At 52.1% G+C, this 13,345-nt stretch overlaps 1 protein-coding gene across 1 annotated transcript in view; it reads left to right on the plus strand.

Annotated features, from left to right (window-relative positions):
* LOC119108421 (coagulation factor X) overlaps positions 1-12,775 on the plus strand; it is a 20,616-nt gene extending 7,841 nt beyond the window's left edge. The window contains exons 6-11 of the mRNA XM_037231992.1: positions 6,102-6,295; positions 6,362-6,451; positions 7,495-7,604; positions 10,041-10,297; positions 11,153-11,328; positions 12,053-12,775. Coding sequence (XP_037087887.1) covers positions 6,102-6,295; positions 6,362-6,451; positions 7,495-7,604; positions 10,041-10,297; positions 11,153-11,328; positions 12,053-12,223 — 998 coding nt within the window. The 3' untranslated portion in view covers positions 12,224-12,775. The remainder of the gene's footprint in view (positions 1-6,101; positions 6,296-6,361; positions 6,452-7,494; positions 7,605-10,040; positions 10,298-11,152; positions 11,329-12,052) is intronic.
* The last annotated feature ends 570 nt before the right edge of the window (positions 12,776-13,345 follow it).

The following is a 13,345-nucleotide window of genomic DNA, read 5'->3' on the forward strand; positions in this document are numbered from 1 at the left end:
TGCTGTGCTGGCATGCCTCAAAATGGAACGCCTGTCGTGTATGCACATACAACGCACACATGCGTGACCTGAAAGGCCCGCGGAAGGTCATCGAGTATGGCATACACAAGATTCATAGCGATCCACGCGATTTGTGGCGCAGACACTGGTCAGGCTGGCGATATGGGTATTCAGCCCCCCGTCTGGCGTTACAGTCATTCGCTGCCATTATGGGGGGGGGGGGGGCATTTGGTGGATGGGAGATCGTTTTTTTTTAATGGAACATGAGCAAAACTGCAAACTCAGCTCGTTTGGTGCATTAGTTTTTACGACGCCGAACAGCGTTGGCTTTGTATCCATTATCACCCGGAATGTTGGACATCCTAAAAGCGCATTTCGGGTTCAATGGATATGAGCAGAAAGCGTTTGCACTAAGTGCTCCACTAGTGCCAGATGTTGCATTCCGTGCACTGAAGAGACAAGCGCGGTGCTGGCATTGATCGCCCAAGTGGTGCTGAAAGTTAGCGCCAATCTGTTGGCTTTTTGCATTGGGTGTTCACGAGTTCTGTCTTTCATCCGAAACACCGCCATTGCCTTTGCTCCATCGTGCTTTGCTTGGGGTCGCAGTTCCAGCTCACGTTAATGTTCAGCTGACGCCCCAACATATTTGCCAACAATCGCTAGCGCATTGCTTGGAACGAAAAAGTGTAATTCTGCGCACACATACGGCGAAAGTTGCGCACGACAAACGGGCAGGCCCCCGTGTAAAGCCGGTCTCTGCCACATCGTCTAACCGTCTTATCATCAGTAACGAGTTGCCGCAAAACACAATCTGGCGTGATTACTTTGCTTTCTCTCTGCCAGCGCTGCTCTCAATGGCCGCCAACTCGTCTCCTTTGCGACAGACAGCCCAAAGCTCGGAGCTGATATTGGCGTGGCGGAAGAGGACTCGTAGGAGATGTCAGCCCCACAAAAAGCTTCCGATGCTTCAGAAAGATTTCCAGGGGAACTGCTATAACTTATGAACTCGGACGCACGTGATTCAAATACGAGCGAAGCATATAAATGTTTGGAATACTTCCTTTAAAACTTCATTACAGAATGATTACTTTGTCAGGTGAATCTGGCAAAAATTGTCCCGCATGTATAAATAATATAGCTTTTCGCAACAAAACATGAGGCGAAAATAGCGAATCGTCTTCGTCTTCACTGGTTTAACAGTGTGAGTCTGCCTACGACTCAAAGTCGTCCTGACTTATCCGCTGCTGTTCTGACACGTCTTTTATTTCCCTTGCCTCCGGATGTACATTTCTCTCCCTGCCGACGTTTCCCAGCGTTGTTCTGCGTCGATTGTTGTTTTCTGTGCGTCTGGTGACTGGCTGCCCTGCAATTATCTGCATTTTCTGCGCTTCGCCGGCGCTCGGCTGGCGTTTCCCAAAGCGTTTTCCCGGAGCAACCTGTTTGTGGAGCGGTTCATGCGTGACTGGCAGCGCCGCGGCACTGCCGCACGAGAATGCCTGTGCAAACAGCTCGCTCGACCGACAGACAAAGGGCCCTAATTCGAATAATCAACAAAGGACTGCATAAGCTTCCGCGCGCGCAGCGTCAGATGGCTTGTAGGCCGTGGGAATGCTCACAGTCGGGCTAAAACTGACGCACTCGGAGGGCAGCTGACGCTGGTCGGCTGGTGGTATGGTCAGCGGCACAAGGCGAGGGCAAAATCAATGATGTTGATGTACCGCGGCGGGAATGGGCGCCTCTAAAAACGTGGTGTAAATAAATGGGAAACAAGAGGCAGGTACTCCCGATTGGCGCGGGTCCGTTTTTTGGCTGTCGTTCACTCTTTGTGATGCGATATTCAAGTAAAGCTTTGCTTGAACATCGATCCTATGGAAGACAAGTGTGTACATTGCAGCACAAGGCTAAAACGCTGTGTCCCCGTCAGCTGAACGATGCAGTGCAAAAGTGTTGACATTTCAGTTTTTCATGACCTGATGATGACATTTGATTTGATGACATGGGTTTGATTGGTGACCTTGTTGAGATCACATATTTCGCCTCACTCAAGTAATAAACGGAATCGGAGTGTCTTGGGTAAGGTTCGATAAATCTCTTAATAGCAGGAGCTTAGTAGTAGTAATGACCGGGAGAATGTGCTCCCCTATCTAAGTTGTTAGAACGTGGCGTCAGCTGTTCTTTATGTAAGGCGTGGGTACGTGCGTGACTAATCGTTGATTATGTAATATTCGAGATAGACACGTAAACCTAAATAAATCATGAACGTGAAGTGTTGATTGCTAGAGATTTAATGTGCCTAGCTGGGATTCCAGTAAAAAAGTTAGTTGTGCTTAACGTTGCAAAATTCTGCGTATGCACCTACATTACAGCCATGCACTGCCTCGGAAACTGTGTGCTTTCAGGGCAGGGAAAAACCTGCATTTATGTGAAACCAAGATTACACCCATGATGTCTCCAGCCATAGATGAGAGATGAGCAAGTCTATGGTGGGAAGGCAAGGGTTCAGAACTGCTTATTTAAAAAAAATATTTAAGTCAGTGTCATTTATCTGTTGTGTTCCCATGGCTCTTGGTAGAAATGTACTGTTGCTAGTCTAAGTTGCTAAGTTTGGAGCAAATGCGTAGCAGTCACGGCATAGCGGCGTGCAATAATCACCCGGTGTTCGACCATGCAACGGCGATGCTAGGGTAGGTCATTCCTGCCAAGACCACTGAATACCATCGAATGCTCATACAAAGGCAGCAATCTGGTGGGGGCGTCTGATTGTTCACATTGGTGCCGTGATCAATTCTACACGCGCCCGGGTGGCCGGTTGAACGCGACGCACTCGAGTGGGAGGGGCTGGGGAGCAATTTGACCCTGTGATACCTCAAAAGCTAAGTGAGACAGAAATACTAGCTTGATTGGGCACGCAGGCTCATAAGTGAACTTGCACCAAATGTTGAGGTCACTAGGCCGTGAAGTTCTGGCAAAGTAAGGTCAAACGAGGCGAAACACCGGATTTATATCTAAGGTGTACTCAGACCCCCTCATGCAACCACCTGTAACCTAAATATCTCTTCTAAGTAAAAGTCACAGGTGATTATGTCAGTTCAGTGACCTTATTTGGCCTTCAAAAGGCCAAGAATACCAAAAGCCCGCAAGATTGGTTTTATCTTTGAGTCAGATTAGCATGAAAGACTGCGATTGGTGGTTGTTTCCAAAACCCAAAGGTTTTCTCGGGTCATTTCAGGCCAGTGACCTCCCCTGACCTTCATAACAATTAAATAGGATGTCTGATGGATGTAGTAAGCCTGATATTCCCGTGATTATGATATTCAAAGTGAGCGTCGGAAACTACCCTTTTTGTCCAGCTCCGCAGTACAAGAGTGATTTAGTTGTTTTTTTGGGGGGGAGGGGGGGGGGGCGGAGGGTTGCCTCAGCTAACAGTCATGGACTGACTCTGTCCTACCATAGTTCAAAGAGCTTTTAAGGTGCTTTTATGCCAATCGATTTTTTGATTGGTTATAGCCTTATAAGGTTTGGCGTGGACGATTCTGGAAAACACAATCGAAGGTCAAATTTTCCCCACCTGAGCGTGGGTTAATGCCTGCTTCACACTGAATCATTTGCATTTAGGGTAGAGGCCTTCACAGATCAAAATTCCTTTATTCAAACCATAGCTCTTCCCATGGGACTGTATCCACAACACCGTCTATGTTTTCCTTATCAGTTTGATCCACCCGTTACCCACTCGTATGCGTGTTTCTTACGTGCTAAATTGGGCAAGAGTTTCTGGAAAGTGTATAACCCAACCTGCTCTTTTGCTTTTATCATTGCAAAAGCAGTGTGCATAGAGCTAGTCATTACTAAAAAAACTGTAGCCTTTAACTCTGTATGGTATTGTGAGAAATCAGCCCGACATTTCTTAAACGCATTGCCATTAGCCGTGCCCCTACACTTAGCTTTCACCAAATCTGTATCCAACCCAATAAGCTATTCATTCCCTAAGGGTACTCATAGTTCTGCCCAAACTGAGATGCTATCCCAATAGTGGTAACTCCCAGGGCTTCTTAACTTTCTTGCAAACGTTTAGGACAAATGGAATTACAGAGAGTTGTGCCGACTTTGACAACCAAAGTGAAGTAATACGAGTTATGCTAAGCATCTACGTGCGCCTGGGTGCATCTGGAAAAAATGCTATTTCCAAACTAAGGTGAGTTGTAGTACGTGTAAGCTGCAGAGAGGCAGGTGATGTGGTGGGCTCTAGTCTGGCGTGATGTGAGACAGGGGATGTGGTGGGCTTCAGTCTGGCGTGATGCGGGACAGGTGATGTGGTAGGCTCTAGTCTGGCGTGATGTGAGGCAGGTGATGTGGTGGGCTTTAGTCTGGCGTGATGTGAGACAGGTGATGTGGTGGGCTTCAGTCTGGCGTGATGTGAGACAAGTGATGTGGTGGGCTTCAGCCTGGCGTGATGTGAGACAGGTGATGTGGTTGGGCTTTAGTCTGGCGTGGATGTGAGACAGGTGATGTGGTGGCTTTAGTCTGTGCGTGATGTGAGACAGGTGGTGTGGTGGGCTTTAGTCTGGCGTGATGTGAGACAGGTGATGTGGTGGGCTTCAGTCTGGCGTGATGTGAGACAGGTGATGTGGTGGGCTTTAGTCTGGCGTGATGTGAGACAGGTGATGTGGTGGGCTTTAGTCTGGCGTGATGTGAGACAGGTGATGTGGTGGGCTTTAGTCTGGCGTGATGTAAGACACCTACCGGTGTTCAGTTGCTGGCTGAACTTCTCAAGCGCGTGTGAGCAGGAAAAGGCACCTACATGTTACAGGCAAGTCGCGGCTACACCAGTGACAGCCTCCACATGAGTTCTCTCGCAGCTGGCGAACTGGGCTAAAGGCAGGCTGGATTGTCGTGATGCGCCCTGGAACAATTAGTACGCATTGGCAGCGTGTGCAGAGGAGTCGAGCTGGCTGAAACCGTCAAACCATCTTTGCCTCTGCCCTGAATGTCAGCAGTATTTTTGTTTTGCTTATTTGTGCGTTCGAGAAAAGGACGACTGCGTTGCGATGGCTGCTGCTGTCTGCCTTTGAATATAAGCTACCATTGCTCTGACCGCGGCTGTCGTTATTGGGTTTAACAAGGTCAATCAGCGCCGAAATCTCTCATGACGCTTCGGGGAGGGGGGGGGGGGGAGGCGGATTAAACTATTGTTCAAATTTCTGACCATGGGCAAGACCATAATGGTAAACCTGTTGATTCATTGGGCATCCCTAGCTCGAGTCCTGGGAAGGAATGCACAAAGCTGGCTTAATTTTATCTACGCTAGGCTGCGGCTATAACGATAGTCAAGGACGGCCATCTGGTGGGCGACAACATAAGCTAAAACAATTAATTTCTCACCGGAGAACGATGGGCAACGGTGGAGCACAGGAACCTAGGAAAGCTTGGGACAATGTAATTAGCCATTGTTCAAGGAGTAAGGTAGAGGGCTATGCGATTTATTCCAGAGGTTGAACCTGTCTAGAGTTGCATGAGGGTTTCATCCCAGTTCCCTCCCAGCCGCCCACTTCCTGTGCCATGGTAAAACTTTAAGTAAGGCTAGGAGCGCGGTGAAGATGCATGCAAAATTTAAGCGGAAGGAAAGGCGCATCATTAATTTCAAATAAAAGAAACATTAGATATGACTAAACGTCGTAACGCTAACGCTCGCACTCAGCGCCTCAAGCTCAGTCAGGCAATTTCAACGCAAAATTTACTCTCTACATGAACATCGCCTTTGACAGTGCGCTGTGCAACTGTAACCTACATTTAGGCTTGCATGACACTCTGTCTTTCCAGTCACAGTCATCAAGCGTCGCCCCTGCTTTGGAATATGATGCTGGCTTTGACGAATTACCCAGATCGCTAACTTCTACCTGGCTAGCTGAGCTGGCTCTGGGTATAGACTAGAGAGGGTAGACTGGGTGGATGCCGACACGGCCGGTTACATGACGTCCTGCCCCTGACCTGCGGCTGCTCGCCGCCAAACTGGCGCCATGTCACACGGCAGGTGGCATGACGTCCTGCCGCTGACCTGCGGCTGCCCGCCCTCCTACCCCTGACCCGCCGCTGCCCGCCGCCAGACTGCGGCCTCGTCACCCCGACGGTGCGCGCCGACTTCGACGAGCTGGAGCTGCGGCGGCGGCGGCGGCGGCGGGCACTCGACCGCTCCCACGCCTCGCCGCCCGACCACATCTTCGACCGCTTCGACGCTCGTCAGTACGACACGGCCGAGTACGACCCCGACTTCGCGCCGTACACGGAGCCGCCGCCCGCGGCCGGCGGGGCGTCGCGCCGTGCCGGCGGACGAGCGCTACACGACCCGTTCGGGATCTTCTCGGAGGAGTACCGCCGGCGCGTGAGCCAGCAGCTGGGCGAGGTGCAGTTCATCACCGGAGGCCAGGACGCCATCATCGGTCGCTGGCCGTGGATCGTAAGTTGCACCGACTGTCGGACTTCTGATGCGTGCCACGTCGAATAGTGGCTGTGCACAGATCGTCACAGCCGGCAAAGCACGTCAGAGATTCTCCTGACGCTCTGCTCTGTTCGTTTGGGTTTATTTATCCTTAATTCATTCCCAGGTCCTTTCAGTTATTATTTCAGTTAGTTACATAATATCACTTATAAATACTGTAGTTTACAATATGTTATGCAATAGCTTCTTGGGGATAACGGTGGTGCTGACGTAACCATACGGCTTCAAGCATCGCTGGACACCCCATTAATCTGATCTTTTTCGAATTTTCCGATTAATTACGTTCACAGCACAATAGCTACACGTGTTGTTGGCATTGCAAGCTCTTTTAAGCTGGTTTTAAAGCTGTTTTGTTATCCACCACGTTAACATCACATTCTCAGCCTTAATTTTGCCGGTCAAAATTTAAATGCCACCCCCGGCATCCACTCACGCTCTGATGCTACAGCTGTGCCAACCTCAAGCCTAAGACCCCGTGTTGTGGTTGCCAACAGAAATAATGAGCGCGATCAATCGCTGTCTCTGGTAAGATTACAATAAGACGCTCGAGCGTGTCGACCGGCCTGCGACGTTTTTGGACGGCTGGTGGAGCCGTGCAACACAAACAACTCGAAGAAGTTCAGAGATTAAATTGCTTTTGGACATCACGTTTTTTGCTCACTTGCCGCATGTCGAGCGCAGCAGTCGTCTTGCAATCCGACCGCGCTGTACCCGGACAACGACGGTAGCCTCCTCACGAAACTTGTCAACGTTCTCAACCGAAGCAACGATTCTAAACCCAGCCATTTCACGGCGCTTTTCTCCTGCCCCGACGTCCGACTGCTGATTGAAAACGCTGCCGCCAACATACATCTCGAACCACAAAGCCGTTAGGCCGACCGTGATTTACGGCGGCTGGCCACGAGAGGAGACGGCAGTCCGGCGCGCAGCTGCGGCGTAGCTCTCATCTTCCAGCCGCACCGCTCTCACACTTGTCCCCCCCCCCCCCCATCGCCCGACAGGCGCTGATCGGCGAGCAGCGGCCGAGCCGCATCAGCTGGTTCTGCGGCGGCGCTCTGTTGAACGAGCGGTTCGTTGCTACGGCCGCCCACTGCCTCGGCCAGTTCCAGAAGTGAGTGCAGCAGCTTTGTATGCGTGAGGCCCCGCCGTCGGCCGCGCGTGCGAAGCCGGATGATGACACTACGCCGGCCGGCCCTGTTGTTCTTGATTGCTGATTGTTTCCTGGTGCTTGGGAACGGCATTGATATGCTGGCGCCGCGCCTTTCTCGCACCGGCCCGCAGCCCAAATCGAAGGAAAAGGCGCACAATGCCACGCGATGCGTTCAGAAGCCTTCTCTGACGAAGACTTACTGGTGAAAGATTCCTGCTCCGTCTTGCGGTGTCGGCGTGAGGGCAGCATTTTTATGAGAAGCTGTTACGCCTGATCAGTACTAATGTTGTTTAAGATATAGCAACTTTCTTTAAAAAAACGTGGGATTTTGTGAACCAGTTGAACATGCTGCAGATCATGGACAAACGTAACTTCATGGAAAAGCGTGTTATGTGATAATTCTGTAATGTGGAACCACGAGAGTGGTGTAGCCAAGGACTTTTGGGACCATTCCCCAACCCACTCCGCCTGGAAGTAATGGGGCCTCCTGGACCGAAGACCTCAGTGCCTATTTGCAGCTTAACCAAGCATTAGCCTGGAGCAGCGTGATCAAATTCACGCCTCCCATCGAATGTTCGAGATATCTCAGAAAGGCGCCGAGAACCGGCGCGAAATTTGTAGCAGCTGTTAATGGACACACTATATGCTTTAGGCCAAAATAACAACTGTAGGGCCGCGGCAGATCGAGCGCGAGTGACGTCAGAGTAACGTCATGTTTGCTGTCTTTTGGCAAAAGTGCATTGCTGTACGCATATTGGTATATGACTGAAACGGAAAAATATTTCCAACGTCCGTGAACGGGTTTTAAGAGCCAATTAGTTCCCAAGCGGCACGCCCGGTTGTGTTGTTTCGATGTTACACATTGAAATGTTGGCATGCCAAAGTATAAAGCTATTTGTAAAATCCACGCTAAAAATGTTTGACCTTAGACTAAAAATTATCACATAATGGAGGAAGGTAGCCTGAATACGAGTATGAGAACTGCCTGTACTACGTTTCAAGTAGCTACCTGTGGCAATGACTGATTAGTGGCTTGAAATGCATCACAAAGCACATTGGCCGAGCCCAGATGTGCACGGGCCCACAGCAGCGACGAGGCTCAGGTCTGCCGCGTTGACGCTCTGACGGGGCAGCGGAGAGGCGTAGGTCTGTTTTGAGGTATCTGTTTGACCGCACGCCACGTCGCTGCTGAGTACTATTTAAACTTTTGAATTCGGCCCGGCCGTTCTTGAAGTGAGCAGAGAGAGGGGTGGGGGAAGGGGGTAAATTTGTCCTACCTTTGTCAGTAGTGTGCCGTTGAATATACCGGTCAACGCCTGGTTTTAAGACGTCCGCGGGGTTTCTAAAACATGCAAAATGGTTCTCCAAGACATCAAAATGGGAACCAGAGCCCAAAAAGCTCACCGAATTCTAAGTCAAATCGCCTTCAGTGACGAAGTGGGGCCCTGGGTCCGCGATGTGGACCCCCGGGTTCCCGGTGGTAACTGAAACGTTACTGTGCCTCCATGGACGGCCCTCATTTGACAGTGACCAGACAGTGACGAGGAGAGAGGTGGAGGTTCGACGGAAGCGATGCGGCAGAGATGCGGGATGCTGACGGGAGCGGGGACAGAATTACGCACATACGGCGCTCAGCTCCGGCAGAAACACGTAATTGGTCGCGTAAGCCAAGGAGATAAGGGGATCATGACGTGGGCCGCCGGCGAGATAGGAAGGAAAAGGACGCATGCGCACGACGCCTGAGTCGCAAAGCTAACAGGCTCGAACCTGTCACACTGCCGCAGGCTTGTCTGCTCGAGTGGCGTCACCACCCTCCAGCAGCCCTCTCGCTCCGCCCTGTCGCCTCCGAGCCCATCTCCGAGTCGCTTTGCGTATTCAATGCATATCAAAACCGCCCAGGCGTGCGTGCCGAGGCCTGGGCTCTGCCGGCGGGACGGCCGAGGCGGCTAAGCCGGTGTGATCGCGTACGGTCGCGTCCGCGCGTCTCCATCCCTGCGGCCATGCATTCTAATGAGGTGTGTATTAAATTGGGGACCTGCAGGCCCTGCCCGTCGTCAGAAGGGCACCTGACCTTGTTTCGGGCGTGTCGAGCATGAAAGCGCGGCTCGTACGTGCCAAAGCGCACAACAAGGAACTTCTCTCTGCCCTTGCGCAGTGCACAGTGATCTGGCTATCTTCGTTTGTGCCATCATAGCATAGGCACATTCGCTGGCCTAAAGACGAACACACAGAACACACAGATTGTTACGGGCCGGGGATGACCTGTTGACACAGTAGGAGGTGACGTATGGCCGGTCACCTGACCCCGGAGACCATCCCGAGACCCTGCCTTTGCACACGCAGGAGCCGAGCCCAGCAGCGACTGGCGATCACGGCCGGCGCGTACCCTCCCGCCAGGAACCGCCTGCTGGTGCGCGTTGGCGACTTTGACCTGCACTACGACACGGACGCGGCGCACCAGGATCTGCTGGTGGATCGCATCTACCTGCATCCGGCGTACGAGCACTACCGCAAGCACAACGACCTGGCGCTGCTGCGCCTGAGCACTGCGGCGCGACTGGGGCCGCTCGTGAGGCCCGTGTGCCTGCCGCCAGCCGGGGTCAACCTCACCGGCCAGTGGACGTCCCTGGCCGGCTGGGGCCACACCGACTTCGGTGAGTGGCCGACACTGCGGTGCGGAGGCCGCGTCACATGATCACAGCCAGACTGTGCTCGGTTGATCGGAACTGGCGCCACAAGTCCTGTACGGTGAGATGGAGGTCCCAGTTTTCAGCTCGTCGCCGTGTTTTGCCGCTCCGTGTTTTCCTGAAGAATGTTTGGCTTTTCCCAAATCAAGTTCATTTCAATGTTTGCTCGGGATTTATTTGCTTTCGCTTGCATGCATTTGGTCGCAGTGCATCTACGGCACGGCACAGGTTTCAAAACATCCGCACAATGGACTTTGACTCTCGAAGTAAACTAGGCCAGACTTCAGCTGATTGCACCCGAACGACCCAATCCGAATTATATTACCGCGACGTGCCCTGCGCCTTAAACCACTCGTAATTCATTTTATGGCTGGCCTTAGCCATAAATACAGGAACCGACAGCCCGCTCCAAGCTAAACGGTTTCAGCTCTGATCGGCTTTACGATTCACCCAGACTGCGGCTCACCAGATAACTCGTTCATTTTCATCGTCTATCTCGAGGCTCATATGCATGATGAATGGCACGGAAAGCCCGATACTCAATGAGCCGTGCTTCCCATGCGGCACAGCGCCAGCGGCGAGCGGCGTGAGACATGTTGCCGCTAAATAAGCGAAAACGTTGAATGCGTCGTTAGATAACCCAGCTATCATCTATTATCCTGATATCATCTCGTCTTATGCAACAACTATTACCTCATACAGCACGCTGCTGTCCTATCACTTCATCCATGTTGGTTGCACCTGACGCGAAAACTTCCACAATCTCGAACACAGACAATGGTGTTTTGACAACGCTGGCAGCGCAGGACTACTGTTTTGCAGGCGGCGAGTCGTCGGCCGTTCTGCAGGAAGTGCGTCTGCCGCTGGTCGATACGGCTACTTGCGAAGCTCACTACAGGACGCTGGGCAACAACTTCCAGCAGGACTTCGCCCCAGGGTTCGGCGACACCAAGATCTGCGCCCACGACACAACGGGCCACGGCAGGGACTCTTGCCAGGTTTGGAGCGGGGTGGGAATCTTGCTGGGCTCAGCAGTGGCTTCGTAATTGCGGTACCTGCTGGACGGCCGACTGCTGGTCGCATTGCTTGGACTGTGCCATTTCTCATGCACCCACAAACAGCTGTCGCCGCCTTACTAAGTGCTAAATTTTGTCCGTGTAAAGTGACTTTGAAAAAAGAAAACCATCAACTTTCCAGAAATTGTACTTCATGCATTTATGTGCATACATTTTGTCTTCGGAGCTGCCAGACGCCGCCATGGATCGGCAAAGATCGAGTATCCTAGCGGTCGGATGTGCCGACATGACGGACGACTTAGCGGACATCCGACCACGGCCTCTCTCTCTCTCTCTCTCTCTCTCTCTCTCTCTCTCTCTCTCTCTCTCTCTCTCTCTCTCTCTCTCTCTCTCTCTCGCTCTCTCGTCTCCTCTCTCTCTCTCTCTCTCTCTCTCTCTCTCTCTCTCTCTCTCTCTCTCTCTCTCTCTCTCTCTCTCTTTCTCTCTCCCACTCTCCCTCCCTTTTTACCTATATATATATATATATATATATATATATATATATATATATATATATATACATTATAGCTACAAATCTCTCTCTGTGTGTTCTTTTTCTCTCGTTTTTACCCTCGCTGTTTATCTCCCTCACTCTCCCTTCCCTCTTTCCCTTCATATCGCCCTCCGCATTCCCCGGCAGCGTCTGACCCGGCCGCCCTGGTTGCAGGGCGACTCCGGCGGACCCATGACCTTCCGTGACCCGGCGTCCGGTCGAGTTCAGCTGGTGGGCATCGTGTCGACGGGCGTCGGCTGCGGACATCCGACCTTTCCGGGCGTGTACACGAGGGTGGCCATGTACGTGGACTGGATCCGGCAGCGCGCCTTCGGCCGCGACTGAGCGTCCGCCCGTCCCGGCCTGGACCGGCCCGAGCACTCTGGCAGCGGCGGCGGCGCGGCGGCGCGGCGTGTCGCTTCGCCCGGCGAGGCTCTGCTGAATTATGGATGCCATGTGCCATGGCCTGGAATGTCACTCGAAGTGTGCAAATGTGAATTGACGATGTAGCCGCTTATGCAGTTCTCTTCTGCAGCAGCTTCTCGCGCGGTTGAGATGCTGTTTGAGTTTCTCCATGCATGTTTGCTACATGAGGACTGGCACGTGACCCACGCATGAGGAGGAATCGAGGAGCAAAACTAATAAGCGAAGGGGCCATTTAGGACTGTGGACAACGTAGCGCGTGCTACAATTGATGCAATTGACACAATACATGATACAATTGAGGTTGAATCCCACCAAAAGGTCAGTATTGAAAAACGCTGTCGTAACCAAACGTGATGAAATTCACTGCAAACGTCTGGGAAAAAGCCACCATAGCTTATGTTGCTGCGTGTAGCGATGAAGGTTGAATTGTGACAAGCTCTCTAAAGCATCTAAAGTGTCTAAAGGGATAGAACCTGGTCGTGCGAACGAGACGTTTTAAGAGCCCGCACTTCAGCCTTGGCGAGTATAAACAACCGGTCGCGCTGCGGATGAATTCCTTTTTTAAAACAAAAGCTGGATCTAGATCAACTTAGTAGGCGCGATTTTATTGCCACGCGATTAGTTCCAAGTGAGCAATATGCTCGCGTTCCAGACCTGATCAAGTGAAGCAGCACTCCGATGCAAACTTCGCTCGTTATGATGGCTCAGAGCGTTGTTCGTTGCTCTCCAGCGAGACGCTAGCATATTTTCCACGCTCATTCCAAGAATACACTCCGTTTGGGCGGCTAAACTTCTCTGGGTATGGAACGGGCTGGAACGGCTCAACTTTGCTCGTTAAAGCCTGGCCAACTCGCTCAGCGGGCGGCGGCGTCTTCCACTGTCCACCCCAATCACCTCAGGCCCTCCGCCGCTGGCTCAGAGCGGCATCCCGCCTCTGCCGCCAGACCGACAGAGCGCGTCAGACGCCCTAACAAGCGCGCCAAATGAAATCCCACCTACAGATTGGCCGTGGCTGTCGCGCGCTTGCCTCGGCAGCGAATT

This window comes from Pollicipes pollicipes, unplaced genomic scaffold (genome assembly GCF_011947565.3).
Source record: "Pollicipes pollicipes isolate AB1234 unplaced genomic scaffold, Ppol_2.1 Scaffold_6686;HRSCAF=7923_pilon_pilon_pilon, whole genome shotgun sequence".
In the NCBI taxonomy this organism is placed as follows: domain Eukaryota; kingdom Metazoa; phylum Arthropoda; class Thecostraca; order Pollicipedomorpha; family Pollicipedidae; genus Pollicipes; species Pollicipes pollicipes.